At 46.0% G+C, this 19520-nt stretch overlaps 1 protein-coding gene across 3 annotated transcripts in view; it reads left to right on the forward strand.

Annotated features, from left to right (window-relative positions):
* The window catches only part of ETV6 (ETS variant transcription factor 6), a 28754-nt gene that overhangs the window by 1173 nt on the left and 8061 nt on the right, over positions 1–19520 (forward strand). Inside the window, exons 1-3 of one of the 3 annotated variants that reach the window (XM_075210661.1) lie at positions 6636–6654; positions 9973–10108; positions 15506–15670. In XM_075210661.1, the coding sequence (XP_075066762.1) occupies positions 10072–10108; positions 15506–15670 (202 nt within the window). In that variant the 5' untranslated portion in view covers positions 6636–6654; positions 9973–10071. Of the gene's footprint in view, positions 1–6635; positions 6655–9972; positions 10109–15505; positions 15671–19520 lie in introns of those variants that run through there. The other 2 variants (XM_075210662.1, XM_075210663.1) reach the window with 2 other exon arrangements.

A 19520-nucleotide genomic window follows, 5' to 3' on the forward strand; every position in this document is an offset into this window, starting at 1 on the left:
ACAGATTATAATGTACAGTGTTAGGCCCCAGGCCCTGTGTATGGATCCCCCATTCTGCAGACAGTATGGAGCGTGTGTCGTTGTTACCTAGGGGACTGCAACCCAATCATACAAGCTCTCGCTTCCCACGGCTGGAAAGTGATGCAAGTTAGAGAAGCAGATAAAATGTTGTTTAATTTATGTCCTGAGCGTTTCCAGAGCTTAAACAACACTAGACTTTAAAAGGCCCATGTGACCTCATCCTTTGCGGGAGTCGTCGTTCTCTATCGGATTCGTTTGAACCGTCTGGTGCGTATTTTTACAGTCTGATGCGTCGTTTGTATTCCTGGATATGGGGTTGTTTTAAAGGTCTGATCAATCTAAAATACTTTATAAGAGAGCTACTGGTAACTTTCTCGAATATATCTGTAAAATTTCCAGGTCTTGCAAAAATTAATGATATTCGAGGTATAGGATTCTCTCTATATTGAAAGACAGGAAGTTCGTTGTTGCAGAACGAACTAGGATGAACCCAATCGGGGTAATCAACTGACCATCATCATCATCAGCTATTTATATAGTGCTACTAATTCCGCAGCGCTGAACAGAGAACTCGCATCAGTTCCTGCGCCACTAGTATGTTTTTGGAGTGTGGGAGGAAACCGGAGCACCCGGAGGAAACCCACGCAAACACGGGGAGAACATACAAACTCCACACAGATAAGGCCATGGTTAGGAATCGAACTCGTGACCCCAGTGCTGTGAAGCAGAAGTGCTAACCACTGAGCCACCGTGTTGCCCAAAGGTGTAAATTTGTGCTAAAACCATTGCAGCCAATCGGCTTTTATCAGTCTAGTGCAGGTTATATAATAAAAGCCAATGTTTGGTTTGTTCCTGTGGATTTAATGCTGATTTTCCCCATTGCGCATTGTTAGTAAATACCACTTGGCAATCTACAATCCGTTTCTTGTCGCCTCCGTTTTAATACATATCTTCAGCAGAGACTAATGCCCAGAGCTTACACACGTTGGATACAGCCATAAATACACTATAAACAAAGTAACACTTAGCAGCTTCTAGTAATTGTATACTATTGAGCTCAAGGTGACACTGAGATCCTTGCAGGAGCCCTCTGTCTGCTGTACACAGTTGTCCACTAAGCTTCGGGTGTAGTAACTGAGCCGTTGTTCTGCCGCCACTGTAGAGACGGCTCCCAGAATCCTTTGCAGCTTGCGAGAACTTGTCTTTTTTCTTGGCTCAGTCAATGGCGGGTCCTGCTATTGGATTTTAATGTGTTCTGAAGTCTCTGGCTGTCCTGCTTGGCTCATTTTCAAGACCCGGGAACTTTCAGAGCCCCGGTTTAGACATGTTTGTTGCATTAACTCTTTGTGACGATGGGCTAAACTCTTGGAGTCGGCAGCTTCCTGTCCTTCAGGTGATCCTACCTGAGAAGGGAATTGTGACGGCTATTACAGGAAGGCAGTGATCGGGGCTTAATTAAGTAAAAAATAAAAAAAAATTGCAGGAAACCTAGTGTTTGGATGTGCCAGACAGGAGATGTAGATAGGTCGTAATTTGGAGTTGGATACGCATTTTTTTTTGCGTAAGATGCGCAATTTTGTACTGTTCGTGCGAACTAAAATTTTGTTTTCCGTTCATTTAGGGCCTGATTCCTCTTCTGCTGTAAGTCCCTTTCCATGCCATATCTTGCGTGAAATAGCTGTGCTAATACGCCAGAACAGGACTTACGCCAATGAACGCAGTTCCATGCAATTCTTGTCAAAACGCAAATGACACGGTGGCCTATGACTTGGGGGGCGTGGAACTGATTGAGGGAAGGGGGCAGATGAACATAGGCAAAGGACGCGCCAACGCAGACGCGGCTGATTCCGTTCCAACGCAGACGCGGCTGATTCCGTTCCAACGCAGAGGCGGCTGATTCCGTTCCAGCGCAGAGGCGGCTGATTCCGTTCCAACGCAGAGGCGGCTGATTCCGTTCCAACGCAGAGGCGGCTGATTCCGTTCCAACGCAGAGGCGGCTGATTCCGTTCCAACGCAGAGGCGGCTGATTCCGTTCCAACGCAGAGGCGGCTGATTCCGTTCCAACGCAGACGCGGCTCATTCTGTTCCAACGCAGAGGCGGCTGATTCCGTGCCAGCGCAGACGCGGCTGATTCCGTTTCTTGGCATCTCCTAAGTACGTGTTTTTTTTTTTAGCTGTCTAATTTGCCCCAGCTACAGGGCAGGAGCAAGTGAAGCAGCATCAACATATATATATGAAACACATCTATAAACAGAACAAAGTTTATATTTCCAGCCTCTAATCTTGGAAGCTGTCCCATTCCTGGACTATTTGTCAGCCTGCATGGCCCATAGATTATCTGGGAAGGATAGAGCACCTAGGGCTCAGGGACGTCCGTATCTTGTATCTCGCACAGATATGAGCTGTTAACGGCTGATCTTTCACCCCGAGAACGAACGTACAGGGTTGGATTCTGTAGAATCTGTACCTCTCTGCTTCTATTTACTGACTGAATCGTCACTCTCGGGGTTTGTAAATGTTTGGGTCACATGTCTGATGACTATCGCGTTTATTTTTATTTAAACAAACATTTATGAAACGCTTCCTTCTAGTAAAAACCACTTTTGGTTGCGTAGTTCTGTCTGTTTGTTCAGATTTCTGACCTTTCAATGCTGTTATAAGCAGAAGAGGAGCGTTGTCTTAAATGACCAGGGAGTGAGGGGAAATGATATTAATGCATTTTATTATAGATGTATATAATGCATTCTAGTTAAAATACCTCATTTACTTTCTTTATTTCATATTACTTACAAATATAATCCATTCACTCCGACAGGCTTTACCGAGCAATAATGTTTCAGTAAATCGTCTGTGTGAAAGTCCCTTTCACACGGAGAACTTAAACTCAAAGACCTGGGAGTACCGACGTTCAGCAAGGACAGCTCTATAGCAGTATATTGTCGCTTCAATTATTGACACTGTATTAAAAAAATATGTCTATATATACGTAAAGCCCCTGTAAATAATCTTTATATAAACGTTGAGTTAAGGATACAAGGAGCCACCTGGGGTCTATGTGAATTGTATGAAATTTGATCTGGTTGCAGAACTCCCTTGTGTGTTGTAATATTGCTATAATATACAGTAGGGAGTGAATTATACCATCTATTAGGAATTGTTCTCGTTAATATCAATATGACACAGTGCTCAGGAATTTCTGCTTCTTCGTATTCTACTTATTCTTATTGTACAGCGCTGCAGTATATGTGGGTGATATAAGCTGTAGTGAGCGGAATCCTCTCACCTTCTGTATCACTGTATGTTCCTGTAGTGTTATCATGGTATATTCTATATGTCTTATTGTACAGCGCAGCAGTATATGTTGGTATAAATCCTTTTTATTGTACGATATACAGGACAGTATTAGTAGTGTCTGCCCACACTGTTTATGGTGTATTCCTATTAAACTAGTGAATTGTTGGGCTACATTCTCATTAATATTGATTAATTCAGCCCAGTGTGGGGGGTAGGGTAGTGTTTAAATACAGTCTTGCTTCCTTAAAAATAGTGATGGCAAAGACTGTAACAACCCATGTTGTCAGCTGCTCCCAACTCAAGTGTTGCTTACACTGAGGTGTGTGTGTAAATATATATATATATATATATATATATATATCATTAGTTCAGTACAAAAATTTGTCTAACAAACCTTCTGTATTTAAGGCCACACAGAGGACAAGGGGAAGATAAACGGTTACAGCTTGAGTATAAGAAAGGGTTCTTTCCAGTTAGGGCGGTGAAGCCCTAACTGAAAAGAACCCTTTCTTATGGATTCCTTACCATTTGACTGAATTGTGGACTGCTGCACAGGGAGGGAGCTTGGGTGGCGTTTCCCTCTATCAACACCATTGAAATTTTTATGGCCGCTTGAACTCGATGGATCTTTGCTTCTTTTTTTTTTTTTTTACAACCTTTCTATGTAAGTCAGTGACGTGGGATGATCTTTTACAAAAATATAGCAGTGGCAGTAAGTAACTTATTTCATTTAAAGGGAAAAAAAAAATATTTGCAAACTTCCTCATGCCTCAATGATTGCCGCTAGTTCCTTATTGATGAATATTGGATCCTCCAACAAAATGATGCCCGTCGCTGTGTGTAAGGGTCGGATACTCCTTGGGGGGAACCACCATGGAGTTTGCAGCAGAGCGTTCTCAATTTTTGTCTGTAGACGGCGTCCGTTGTGTTGCGTCGACCAACTTGCGGATTCCGGTGCTTTACGAAAAGCCTGATAACAGACACACAGCTGAAACCGACTGTTGTATCCGACCACAGTCACCCACCTGTCCTGGCTATGCAGAGAAATTGCAACACGTCGCCCTCACCCTTAACCCATCGTCCTACGAGTAGTTGCTATAATGTGTAGAGAGATGACCGGGATGTAGACAACTACTAATAACTCTATAATTTCGTGGCTGCGTCTTTGTATTTTATTTTTTTACCAATTTTTTTTATTTATTTTTTCGATGGATGTTGCGGACGACACATAACGCAGCTGCTTGAATGTAGCGATGCTTAACTGCAGGTGAGCTCATTAATAATTAAAATTGGCACATCAATGCTTCCAAGACCACCAGCGCTCCTGGCAAATGCCCGTCTGGCAGGTTTATCAAGAGGGTCATAGTTTGCAATCAAATGGACCCTCTGGTTGTAGGGTTCAGCTTGTAGCCTGGCACAGCCATGTGCACGTAGCCCGTAGGCCAGTGTGCTCCATTCACCCATAAGGGCACGTCACCCGCATGTGGGTATTGGACGCTTGGGGTCACCGAAGCTGTGACCTTGACCTTTCTCCCGCCTGACCTCTGCCGTCTGTTCTTATGTACTTGATTTTGGGGTCTGCAGTCACTGATCTTCCTCGAGCTACTTTGGCAAGAGTACCGAGTTGGTTATGGGATATGTCCTTGTCTCTAAAAGTACCTGGTGACAAGTGAGTCTTCTATACATTGAAGACTTTTCAGAGACCTGGTTAAGTTTATATGGAAGGCAGATGCCTGTAAGTAAGTTTTGGGGGTCTCCCAAAAGTTTGAAGGATTGTGAGTTGGTTCTAGAGCACAGAGCTTGCAATCTGTTGCTGATTTAATACCATCGCACCCACTTGTTTTATTCAACCCTCAATAACTATGACGTCCATTCGCATTCATTGTGTCCACAGACCAGTAAATGCTTATAGTTGCTATTTTGGGTGCTGGTTACTGGTCACCCCATGGTTCATTCTTCACTCCGGCCCTATCCATTCGCTCGCTGGTCCTCCCTGCGCTATACTTTGTGCCGCTATAAGGTACATACCCCCCCCCCCCCCTCTCTTTCTATGCACAATAGATTTTATTTTAATTTTTTTCTGTCTGGAATTTTTTCTTAACTTGATTCACCTTCTTCGTTGCCTGGGGAGGATTCTCCCACGTGACATCCACAGGTCTATTTGTAACACAAAACAATCCTGTTTTTTTTTCTCGGGGGAATTTCCCAGATGTCTCAATGATGCCCAGAATCCATCTGGTTACTCTTCAGGCTAAGGGTCTCGTTAGTGGCAATGGTTCAATATTCGGCTTTCGCGGCCTCATCTCAAACACCGACTCACTCTGGATAATGACAAAGGTTCCTTTATTGTAGAAATGCTGTGTACATTCACCTATCGCAGTTACATTAACCCCTGCAACATTTAACCACGTGCTGTATTATTTTTGTATAAAACTGTTGCTGTTTTTAAATGACCCCCCCCCCCTCCATCTTTTATTTTGTTTTATGTTAACTTTTGATGGATATGGGGAGTGAAAAATATTAAAAATAGTTTAGTTTTCCTTTTCTAACTGCTCGATTTAAAGTCCTCCGTAGTCAAATGTTAGATAAATACGTTATGGAGGAAATTGGACCGTAGTTACCATACAGGCTGTGGTCTGGGGCAGCTTTATTCAAGGGGGGCAGAAAAACTTTTATTTTAGTTTTTTGATTGTTTGAGCTGCGCCCATTGCGACGCTTTCACTGTGTGTGTGCGATGGGGTCCGTCTAATGGCTGGTACTAGCCTGGATGTGTCTCTAGCTGGTTCCCTGTAAGTTACACCTGTAGTTTTCGTGCTCTGCAGTTGTGCGTGTGATAGGTGACTGCGTGGAAGTGTTTACACCCACTGGCTGTGGCTCACGGCCTCTCCATGTTGACTCACGGTCTGTCTGACCAGTTTGGTTGGTTTTTCGACTTCCTCTCTCCATTGGGCAGGATCCAAATCCTGGGAGATGCACGGACTCTCCCAAATGTATGGAGAGCGCTTAACCCCTCCATTGCTGGAAGAGTCTTCGATATCTCTCCGCTCATGTTTTGGGGATTTGGCCGGGTGTATCGATGGGGAGCACAGGGTGCGCAGAGAGGCCCGGCTGATACCCGAGAGAGACAGAGAAGGAAGGAGGAGAATGGAAAGAGAAACTAGCAGGGAGAGTTTCCAAACGAGAAGTAAAGGAGCCACTGCAGGGGTGAGACGGAGGTGGGAGGGTCACCAGGAAGAACGGGGCGGCCCGGGTGATGGGAAGCTGCCAGCACAGGAAAAACGAGAAATAAGGGTTTGAGAAAAGGACATGAGGAGACTGAGAGGAGATTGGAGGAATGGGGTAAGGACAGTGAGAGCGCGTAGGTAACGCAGCTGCGTCGCAGCTCCTGCTGTCCTCTCTGGGGAGGAAAGGGTTAAAACCCGAATTGGTAAAGGATTTGGACGCAGGTATTTCTTTTAATCTAGAATCCACAGGTTGAAGGCGGCCCTGCAGAAGGCGGTACTCACAGGCTCTCCGTTCTTAACCCTTCCCTCTCCAGGGTGCACGACTGCGAGTTCAGAGTGCGCCGGCAAGTGTTAAACTCGTGCCAAGAATACAAAAAAAAGGGGGGGGGGGGGTGGCAGATATCAGACAGGGGGCATAGGGACAGGCAGACATGCGGCTATATAAAGAAACATTGGCAGCTGCCGGAATATTAAAATGCCAGCTGAGATGTGAGTTATAAATGAAATTATTTCAGACTGGGAAGTGGTGCCAAAAGAGGAGGGGGGGTGAGTGTTAGCGAGTATGTTACCCTCCCCCCCCCCAGTATTACATACAGATCCCCTCTAGATCTCTGGGATCACAATGGATCTCTCCGGGAAATTGGGAGTTATTGAGGGAAGTAGTGTGTGACCTTGCAGAGAGACGATGGGCATCGCTGACACTTGTACCCCTGCAGGGGGTGAACAGTTGTGGGCGGTTATTGAAACTGTAATTTGAGAGGTTCACAGCAAAGTTTGGGTCGGAGCCCTGTGACTACAGCACCGATAACTGAAGGGGTTACGGCACAGAGATCTGTTTAAGATAAATGTGATTACACGATCGTCCGGCGAGGGAGCACTTGGCGGAGGCTCTGTAGCAATTGACAAATCTGCTGCTGATTGATTTTTTTTTTATTATTATTATTATTTTATTTGTTTGTTTGTTTTTTTCTTTAATGCAATTCAGGATTTTCTCGTGGATTAAACAGGGACTTCTAGTAGGCATGGCCTGCGCTGGATGCCAGGCGGTATACCAGCCTGCAAAACAAACGCACACGCACAATAAATGCAGATTTTCCATCCCTGTGTGTGGATGTTACAGATGAGGGGGAAAAAAAGGCATCATAGTCCCACCTTTAAAAAAAACAAACAAAAAAGAAAGAAAAACAAATATATCCAGAACATTTTTGCAGAGTATCTGCCCATTGGCACGCAGGAAGCAGCCATTTTGTGCACTGGACCAATATTCCTCACTACGTGATGTTATTTCAGGTTATTGTATATGCAGTTATGTTTAATAAAAAAAAAAAAAAAAAATGACACGCTGTTACTCAGAGCAGCCAATCAGATTCTCTCGTTTTCGTTTCCACCATTTAGAAAATGAAAGTGTTCTTGTTTGGTTGCTATGGGCAACGCCACACTTCCTTTTATTACTTTTCAGATTAAGGGGCCTGTTTGTGACGTCCGTATATGTATTTATTGCCAGGCGGTGAATTATGGGATGGACCCCTCTGTCTCTTATAGTTTAAAATTCGTTTGAGTGTCTTGAATTTTAGAATAAAATGAGAAAGTTGAAAAGTTTTGGGGTCTGCTCCACATTTTTGAAGCCAGTCTGCACCAGGGACGTTAGGTTTGAATCATTTGGGTGTTTGATTGGTGGAAAAAAATTAAAATACTCTTTTTTTTTTTTTTTTTCTAATTAAAAAACATTATTTTGACAGTTTTTTAACATTTTTTTTTAAACAGCCCCCGATTTTAACATGAACCTCAAACAAAAGTAGGTAATGGAAGCAGCAAATATTGAATTGCAAGTCTAAAGGGGTCTAAAGCCAATTTTACCACAAATAGCACCAATTGTACAGCGCTACAGAATTTGCTGTCGCTATATAATTAAATATTAATGATATGTTTAGGTTTGTTGAACCGTTGTGCATTGAAGTTCCATGAGGAACTTTGTGGCCAAAAATTGTGATTGTGGGGTTCACAAATTCAATGCAAATATATGAAGAACTGACGTATCTAAGATCTGTGCTCCGATAGGCCTTATCTGGTGTAAAAAGAAAATTCTTCAACAATTGTTAATTATCGTTTAGAAAGGTCACATGACGGGTCCCACTGATAAGCTCCACCCCCTTTTCTCCCAAATATTGGCCATAATCGCAGGGGGAGCAGGAAACTAAGATGGCGCTCTGCTGAGACTGAAGTAATTTGTGAAACACTTCTTTGTTATAAATGTCAAATAAAAATTGTGTTCATGAATTTGCCCAGTTTGGGTCTCGTATGATTGGCTGGAGGTTACATTAACACTAGGTCTAGGGCACAAAGCTTTTGGGGGGTGCAACATTGTGACAGGGACAGAGAGAAACTGAAATTCATTTGAGTTCTTAGTAGCGGTCGTTGGGGCCTCCGCTCCGCTCTACAGTCCCCATTGTAATGGAAACAAAATGAGTGACAGAGATAGCTGTGACCCTCTTAAAAAGCGAAGTGGTGCTGAAATCACAGGAACATAAACATTGGGGGGGGGGAGGGGTGAAGGCCAGGGGGTACTACGAGGGTTATCACCCTAGGGCGACCTGGACCCTTAATTAGGTCCTGCACACATACCAACATTTGCAAACTGGTACAAAGAGTTAAGAGGGCACTGGCCTTAAGAGCTTTCAATCTAAAATGTTAGATGAAATGTAAGGTGTGGTTAGGGATGGTGGTGGACAAGTAGGAAGAGGAGGTTGGTTTGGAATCGGGCTTTCTAAGGAGATGGATCTGCAGAAGACATTTAAAGGATGAGTTGGAGGGGAGAGTCGCGTGGGGTGAAGAGTTGGGGGTGTAGCGGAGAGTCGTGTGGGGTGAACGGGTGAGTCTTGTGGGGTTAAGCGGAATCCTATGTATTCTAGGAATTGTTTTCAGGTGGAGGACAGGACGTAGATATAGACGAACTATGGAAAACAGAAATAAATGCACAGTCCAAGATGGCCGAGATTATGGGGGGGGGGGGGGGGGGGCGTTGGCGTTAATCTTGATGGAGTTATCAGGATTGGGGGGTGTAACATACTCAAAACAGTTTGTATAAAACAGGTGCTGTCATTGTGTTATACTGTGTGTTAGATTTACTGTACAGCAAATTATATCTCATTTCTCAGTGTCTTCACCATACAGTAACTTATAAATCACCGGAGAGACGCGTGCACATATAAAGGTCCGAATGCTTTTATTTAGATCAGGGAACTCCGAAGAGAGATCTAATACCCATATTAATTTACAATAGGGGGTCATTATTCCTTATAATACACCAGTGATGACGTCACAACTCACCGTTTATACAGAGATTATTTACAGGGGATTATACAGAGATAAACATGTATTATATCTCAGTGACCGTACAACCGTTTATATCTCTCTTCTTTCTTGCGTGTTTCAGCAGGAGCAGATTTCTTTCTCACCCCCAGAGAGCCCGGGGCAAAACTGTACCACACCGTCCCCCTCCCTGCTCCATGGCCTGGGGCCCCGTACGTACAGGATGGAAGAGGAGCCCGTCAGGCTGCCGGCACACCTACGTGAGTACCTTACACGTGCGCTATGACACCAGACACTGTCAAAAAAAGTATTCAACTCGGTCAGTCGTGTTTCTAAACGATATTTTGTCTTGTAATTGACGCGCAAGATCTCATCCAGTGATGGAGATTGAATTCAGCGCAATGTGTCTCCGGAACAGTCCGTGAAGCTGATGTCCGGCGAGGAATCCTCGCTCCAAATACAGCTGCACAGACAAGATAACCGAAAATTCCTTAAAGGCGGCACGTGCGTGGACAGACACGGCGTGGTCTCCGGCGTCGCCTTGTGCTGAATTGAATCTGCCCCAATGTGATTGTGCTGTGAAAATACAGTTTTCAAAATCAGAGCAGATTGAAGGAGCTTCTGGCACGAGAGTGGTCACGTTGGCAGGAATCCAGGTGTAGCACCGGGTATACTGTCTGTACATGTATCACACACACACACACGCTTCATGCAGAAAGAATCCAACGGTTGTGTCGCGCAGCTGAGCGCACACAGAGGGGAATTCTCCAGGAAGAGAGATTGAGCAATTTCATGGGAAATATTTTTACTACTCCGTTTCTGAAGTTCCCCGTCGTCTTTAACCCCTTAAGGTGCAAAACCGTAAGCAGAGATTTGCTGTGACTTCTATCGGCCAGAGACTAACTGGTGGGTGGGAACGCCCGATTGGCCGCCGTAGGCGCACCTCGATTTCTGCCGAAGTGCCTGCCTTGGCGGAGCAATATGGCAGCGTGCGGGAAGGTGCAGGAGTTTGCCAACAGAAGCGCTGGGTGGACAGAGGGAGGTCCTTGTTAGGTATGGAGATACCCAAGGGGTAGATTTATCAAACCTTCTAAAATAGCAACCAATCAGATCCTAGCTGTCATTTTGTAGACACAACTAGATAAATAATAGCTAGAATCTGATTGGTTGCTGTGGGCAACATCTCCACTTTTTTTTATTTTAAGAAGTTTTGATAAATCTGCCCCCCCCTAGCCTCTGGTTGGGAGAAGGGGTATCATTGGGTCGGGGGTAAATAAAAATCCATTTAATCTACGTTGTTATTTTTATACACGTCTGTAATATTTAGTATTTTGCGGAGCGTTGGATCCCTTTAAGCAGGACGGAGGCTTCTGGCAGCCGTCACACGGCAAAAGCTTTTAACACATCAGTTGAGTAATTGGTAACACAAATGTTTTGGATGTAGTACTCCCCACAGATGAGAGACAGCAGGATGTGGTAACGTGGGCCATTTCTACGCTGTGTATACAAACATTACTCTAAACCAGAGCTCCAGCAATTACGAGTGTCAGCTCCCGGGGCTAAAGGGAAGTGAACCCTGTGTATGATCTTCAACTGACAATGGACGCTTATTTACAGAGATATCTCAGTGTAAGCAGTTAGGTTTTACTGTGGTTTGCAAGTCACAGTGTTGTCATATAATGTACGCTGTGATGTCACTGCTTCGTAGCCAATGGGTAGGCTGCATTCCTAGGAGTGCTGGCTCAGCCCACAAAATGTCTGCCTCCACTGACTGTAGACGACAGGTGTATTTTAAGAGGGGAAAAGGACACTTGTAACTCTTGGTTCTTTATTATTATTATTATTATTATCACTAGATTTGGGTATATATGTTTTTACAAAAAAAAATCAACCTATCGCCATGGTAATTCTACAATAATCATGTGATGAACATTTGACGTCTCTGTACGAATTAACGGAGAAACCGCTGCAGCGTCACTCCCCGGAATCGCGGTGATTTCATTGGATGAAATCTGCGGCTTGTGGCTGCCTAAGGTCAACGAGATGCAGAACCCAACACTAGAAGTTCGTTCCAGTTATTGTGGGGACTCCTGTGGCCCCCCCATAAAAACAGCTACAGGACAAAATGGAGAAGCAAAATTGGGGGTTAACGGGAACTGGAGTTAAAACAATCACACAGGGGAGAAACGTCTTATTATATACGGGCCGCCATTGTGAAGACGTTGGACCGCACCGACCCCAAGCCCAAAGGATACCAGTCGGAAATCTTTTCACCACAATTGTGAATTATTGTTAGAAAACTAATATGAAGAGTCTGAATGTTCCCTCTAAGCCGGTTTATATAAGGGGTTAACTCGTTCCTTCCTTGTGCCCAGTTTGGGGCCCAGACTGTCCCCCTCCAGCTCCTTCTCCCCCATTTCCTCCATCTTCTGCAGAAGGGAAATTTCCTACTCTTGAGTGGAAAGAATTTCCTGCGTGGGATGAGAGGTTTTCCTGCCGCAGACGTCTTGGATGGAACCAGCGTTTCCTAACGAGATGACGAATGGAATTCTCCGTCTGATATCTGAACCCGCTCAGCCCTGAGGTTCCAGCAAACACTGGGGAAGGAAATCTTAGAATTACGTCGCTATAACGGTCACTTCTGAGACGTGTGATAGTGTCGGTTATTCTGTTGTCACAACAATATATTAAAATGTTATTTAACATCCAAAGATATGAATGTAAAAGTTTCCAAATCTTAATAAGCGTCTCATAATTAAAGCCTCCTGGTCCACCGTGAAATAATTTTGCCGCGGTTCCCCTACCCTCAATAGATGCCAACATTTTCTTTCGCTCTCAACCATATTCAGCTGATCTATTCACTAAGTGACCTCAATAAGGCACAAAATATAGATTTACTATCATAGTGTTTTCACATTAGAGTTAATTATTTTGTTGTTGTTTTTTTTAAATGATTTCTGAAACTATATATTTTGTCTTTAACTTTTATTGCATTATAATTTGTTATTTTACTTTATGATCAATTAAAAGTTGTGTGCATTCTGATGTGAAATGATTATACATATTCTTGTGTGTATACTGCAGTCTGTTATGTGTATGTACAGTTTATTTCATCCTCTGTTGGAAGCGTAACGTATCTTTAAGAAACACTTCTTCCAACGGGAGTTCCGCATTATATACAGAATTCTCACAGACCACACTAACGGACCCCATGTGATCCCGCGGCTCCACCCTGGCGGATCCCCGTGTCCTGCGCCCCTAGCGCTCAGTGAAAGGATTACACGAGGGGCTAGACTGCGCGGAGCCGACCATCACGAGGACCAAGCACCGGTCTGTAGCGGATTGGTGTTGGAATTGCGCTTGTTTATGAGGCACGTGCGCTTGTTTTGCTCCCTAACTTGTGACTATTCAACCTCGGGAGAGTATATAAATCGGGTAATTGGCAATGGCAACACATATACAACAACTGTAATACTGCAGTGGAAACAGGGTTTTATTCTGAGAATATAAGTCTATAACCAGCAGTCCTGAGTGTACTTTCCCTTGAGCACAAACTGTTACCCCCGAGGCTCTGTGTAAATATTAATACACAGCTCAGAGAACAACCGGGACATGTGACAGAATGATACTCCTATTCTGGGGAGTTTCCAGTTACTGAAGGAGCTGATAACAACGTATCTGGGTGTGAGCAGAATCCTAGAGACCGAAGCCTCTCCAGCCCCAAACCCGCAGGGTGCTCCTTCTGTTATGCAGTAAGCAGAGGGGTGGCGGGCCCATTCATATTAGGGCCTGACACACAGATATAATAAATATGCTTTGTTTTGACTTTAGGTAACCGGCATCCCCTAAGGAATATGTCGCGTTTTACCAAAGCAAAAAAAATTTTATTGATTTTATTGGACTGTCGTGTCTGTCGATCCGTACTGGGGAACACGGCCCCACCCACTGAATTACACTTATTTTGGATGTGGAATGGTTTTTCGTACAATATAAGTATTATTTTCAGCCTAGAGCAGAGAAAATAAACAGATTTCTTGATAGGTGCTGTGGAACTACAAGTTGCAGCAGGCATAGTCTGACACGGCCTAGAGAGACTCTGCTCTCTACAGCCAATCGGCTCCTCGTCCTCTGTGTGCGATCAGATCGGCCTTTTACAGCCAGACGTACATAATAATCTCAGGCCGCCTTGCGTTCAGGTGGGCGCTGCTTGTCTTCAGCGGTGACTGCGCAGGAACGCAGGCGGATGTGTCCGGCCCGTACTGCATGTGGGCTCGGCGTTGGATCACTGACCGGATCATTTCTTTACCGCGTCCCATCTAATTATACGAGAAAGGATTCCGAGTATTTCATAGGAGCACATTCTGCTCAAATGTAAATGTTTTCGGCAGGAGCGTGATAATCCGTTGGGGATCCTTAAACGCGTCAGCCAGGACCAGCGTTCTCTCGTGGCTGGATTTGGGGGGGGGCACCACCAATTTAGAGCCAAAAATGATAATATATCTTCTATCTGTGGTGTCTCTTATAAAACATATAATACCAATATTGTGGTTTGTGCATGGAAAAAGAAAGGCACGGCTGGTCATAGCAGTTAATGTCTTTAATTAAAAATAATATATGTGTGTGTGATATATAATACATTATTTTTTTTAATTAGAACACATTAGTCCTTACCTACTGGTGCAAACAGTTACACCCTGAAATTCAGCTACTGTCAGATATCTTGCTCAAGGACACTGAGGGGTGTCTGACCAGCCTGCGATCTATGATAACGGATTAGTCACGTCTGTTTAACCGCAGGAAATTTCCTCCTCCAGACAGAGCTTCCTGGAAAGACCAGGTGCATTGTGGGGGAGCTGCTGTTAGAAGATCTCAGCACATGGCATCATGGCCATTAATTGGCATTTTAGATGGAAGTGGGTATCACAGGACCAACTAACATATACTAAAAGGATTGAAGGGTCTCTAATACTGTCATTGTTATATTCTACTTTTGTATTTCTGTGTCAAATATTAAAGAATAAATGTATAAAATGTTATTGTGTATAAGATGTTTTTTTTTTTATATGGTGCTATTAACTTTGCCTGCAGAGCTCACCATTCAGTAAAGTTCCATTATTTGCTTTCTCTTCCCCAGAATCCCTTTACCTCCTCACAGAGCTCTTTTGTCACTATTGAGATGTGATAATCCTCTCGTAGTGTAATACATTAGCGGGTGAGGGGTGTGCATGACATAATTTGGGACGGGGTATGGCATCACTGGTTTGGGGAGGAGGTGTGGGCAGGTCCGGAAAGCTCCCACAATATGGCTGACTAGGAGGTGGTAGATGGAACAACATAAAAATAGGGAATTTCAGTAAGGTGCTCCGGTCGGCTACACACAGCGCCGGCGGCCATTTTGTGACTCTAACCAATAATCGTGAGAACGCAGCCAATCGGTTCACTGGGAGCCGCTGACCTCACATCAGTATTGGCTCCAACCATAAACTCTTCACAGAAACCGAAGTGTTCCTAGTGGAGGAATAGACTGGCTTCAGTCACATTAATAACGGTACAGCCCACAAAATGGCCGCCTCCATTATGTGTGGGGGAAAAATGTTCAGTTTAAATGATTTTGTTTCTGGGGCAAACAGTTAATGCTCTCATCCTATTTGTTGTAGGCCTCCCCCCTTCTCACTGGTCGCGGGAGGACGTGGCTCAGTGGCTGCGCTGGGCGGAGAGCGAGTTCTCGCTGCACCCGATAGAGAATAACACTTTTGAGATGAATGGTAAAGCCCTGCTCCTGCTGACCAAGGAGGACTTCAGATACCGCTGCCCACACTCTGGTGAGTTAGATTTTAGCTGGGGACACCGCACAGTAATTGCAACTAACCATATCTAAAGCATTATTTTTTATTTTTTATTTTGTTGTCTGTAACTTCCTGCTGCCTCCATTCCCCTCCTCACATCATGTCACTGCCCCTGTCACATGCAGCCCTGTCCTCACTGACACATCACTCATCTCCTGATATACTCTGTGCTGCTGGGGACCCTGCTCCTTCCACTATATAACTGTCAGTCTGTGACTTCCTGCTGCCTTTATTCCCCTCCTCACATCATGTCACTGCCCCTGTCACATGCAGCCCTGTCCTCACTGACACATCACTCATCTCCTGACATACTCTGTGCTGCTGGGGGACCCTGCTCCTTCCACTATATAACTGTCAGTCTGTGACTTCCTGCTGCCTCCATTCCCCTCCTCACATCATGTCACTGCCCCTGTCACATGCAGCCCTGTCCTCACTGACACATCACTCATCTCCTGACATACTCTGTGCTGCTGGGGGACCCTGCTCCTTCCACTATATAACTGTCAGTCTGTGACTTCCTGCTGCCTTTATTCCCCTCCTCACATCATGTCACTGCCCCTGTCACATGCAGCCCTGTCCTCACTGACACATCACTCATCTCCTGACATACTCTGTGCTGCTGGGGGACCCTGCTCCTTCCACTATATAACTGTCAGTCTGTGACTTCCTGCTGCCTCCATTCCCCTCCTCACATCATGTCACTGCCCTGTCACATGCAGCCCTGTCCTCACTAACACATCACTCATCTCCTGATATACTCTGTACTGCTGGGGGACCCTGCTCCTTCCACTATATAACTGTCAGTCTGTGACTTCCTGCTGCCTCCATTCACCTCCTCACATCATGTCCCTGCCCCTGTCACATGCAGTCCTGTCCTCACTGACACATCACTCATCTCCTGACATACTCTGTGCTGCTGGGGGACCCTGCTCCTTCCACTATATAACTGTCAGTCTGTGACTTCCTGCTGCCTTTATTCCCCTCCTCACATCATGTCACTGCCCCTGTCACATGCAGCCCTGTCCTCACTGACACATCACTCATCTCCTGACATACTCTGTGCTGCTGGGGGACCCTGCTCCTTCCACTATATAACTGTCAGTCTGTGACTTCCTGCTGCCTTTATTCCCCTCCTCACATCATGTCACTGCCCCTGTCACATGCAGCCCTGTCCTCACTGACACATCACTCATCTCCTGACATACTCTGTGCTGCTGGGGGACCCTGCTCCTTCCACTATATAACTCTCAGTCTGTGGCTTCCTGCTGCCTCCATTCCCCTCCTCACATCATGTCACTGCCCCTGTCACATGCAGCCCTGTCCTCACTGACACATCACTCATCTCCTGATATACTCTGTGCTGCTGGGGGACCCTGCTCCTTCCACTATATAACTGTCAGTCTGTGACTTCCTGCTGCCTTTATTCCCCTCCTCACATCATGTCACTGCCCCTGTCACATGCAGCCCTGTCCTCACTGACACATCACTCATCTCCTGACATACTCTGTGCTGCTGGGGGACCCTGCTCCTTCCACTATATAACTGTCAGTCTGTGACTTCCTGCTGCCTCCATTCCCCTCCTCACATCATGTCACTGCCCCTGTCACATGCAGCCCTGTCCTCACTAACACATCACTCATCTCCTGATATACTCTGTGCTGCTGGAGGACTCTGCTCCTTCCACTATATAACTGTCAGTCTGTGACTTCCTGCTGCCTCCATTCACCTCCTCACATCATGTCCCTGCCACTGTCACATGCAGCCCTGTCCTCACTAACGCATCACTCATCTCCTGATATACTCTGTGCTGCTGGGGACCCTGCTCCTTCCACTATATAACTGTCAGTCTGTGACTTCCTGCTGCCTCCATCCACCTCCTCACATCATGTCACTGTCACATGCAGCCCTGTCCTCACTAACGCATCACCCATCTCCTGATATACTCTGTGCTGCTGGGGACCCTGCTCCTTCCACTATATAACTCTCAGTCTGTGGCTTCCTGCTGCCTCCATTCCCTTCCTCACATCATGTCACTGTCACATGCAGCCCTGTCCTCACTAACACATCACTCATCTCCTGATATACTCTGTGCTGCTGGAGGACCCTGCTCCTTCCACTATATAACTCTCAGTCTGTGGCTTCCTGCTGCCTCCATTCCCCTCCTCACATCATGTCACTGCCCCTGCCACATGCAGCCCTGTCCTCACTAACACATCACTAATCTCCTGATATACTCTGTGCTGCTGGGGGACCCTGCTCCTTCCACTATATAACTCTCAGTCTGTGGCTTCCTGCTGCCTCCATTCCCCTCCTCACATCATGTCACTGCCCCTGTCACATGCAGCCCTGTCCTCACTAACACATCACTCATCTCCTGATATACTCTGTGCTGCTGGAGGACCCTGCTCCTTCCACTATATAACTCTCAGTCTGTGGCTTCCTGCTGCCTCCATTCCCCTCCTCACATCATGTCACTGCCCCTGTCACATGCAGCCCTGTCCTCACTAACACATCACTCATCTCCTGATATACTCTGTGCTGCTGGAGGACCCTGCTCCTTCCACTATATAACTCTCAGTCTGTGGCTTCCTGCTGCCTCCATTCCCCTCCTCACATCATGTCACTGCCCCTGTCACATGCAGCCCTGTCCTCACTAACACATCACTCATCTCCTGATATACTCTGTGCTGCTGGGGACCCTGCTCCTTCCACTATATAACTCTCAGTCTGTGGCTTCCTGCTGCCTCCATTCCCCTCCTCACATCATGTCACTGCCCCTGTCACATACAGCCCTGTCCTCACTAACACATCACTCATCTCCTGATATACTCTGTGCTGCTGGGGGACCCTGCTCCTTCCACTATATAACTCTCAGTCTGTGGCTTCCTGCTGCCTCCATTCCCCTCCTCACATCATGTCACTGCCCCTGTCACATGCAGCCCTGTCCTCACTGACACATCACTCATCTCCTGATATACTCTGTGCTGCTGGGGGACCCTGCTCCTTCCACTATATAACTCTCAGTCTGTGGCTTCCTGCTGCCTCCATTCCCCTCCTCACATCATGTCACTGCCCCTGTCACATGCAGCCCTGTCCTCACTAACACATCACTCATCTCCTGATATACTCTGTGCTGCTGGGGACCCTGCTCCTTCCACTATATAACTCTCAGTCTGTGGCTTCCTGCTGCCTCCATTCCCCTCCTCACATCATGTCACTGCCCCTGTCACATGCAGCCCTGTCCTCACTGACACATCACTCATCTCCTGATATACTCTGTGCTGCTGGGGGACCCTGCTCCTTCCACTATATAACTGTCAGTCTGTGGCTTCCTGCTGCCTCCATTCCCCTCCTCACATCATGTCACTGCCCCTGTCACATGCAGCCCTGTCCTCACTAACACATCACTCATCTCCTGATATACTCTGTGCTGCTGGGGACCCTGCTCCTTCCACTATATAACTCTGTCTGTGGCTTCCTGCTGCCTCCATTCCCCTCCTCACATCATGTCACTGCCCCTGTCACATGCAGCCCTGTCCTCACTAATACATCACTCATCTCCTGATATACTCTGTGCTGCTGGGGGAACCTGCTCCTTCCACTATATAACTCTCAGTCTGTGGCTTCCAGCTGCCTCCATTCCCCTCCTCACATCATGTCACTGCCCCTGTCACATGCAGCCCTGTCCTCACTAACACATCACTCATCTCCTGATATACTCTGTGCTGCTGGGGACCCTGCTCCTTCCACTATATAACTCTGTCTGTGGCTTCCTGCTGCCTCCATTCCCCTCCTCACATCATGTCACTGCCCCTGTCACATGCAG

The sequence above is a fragment of the Mixophyes fleayi genome, chromosome 4 (genome assembly GCF_038048845.1).
Source record: "Mixophyes fleayi isolate aMixFle1 chromosome 4, aMixFle1.hap1, whole genome shotgun sequence".
NCBI classification, from domain to species: Eukaryota; Metazoa; Chordata; class Amphibia; order Anura; family Limnodynastidae; genus Mixophyes; species Mixophyes fleayi.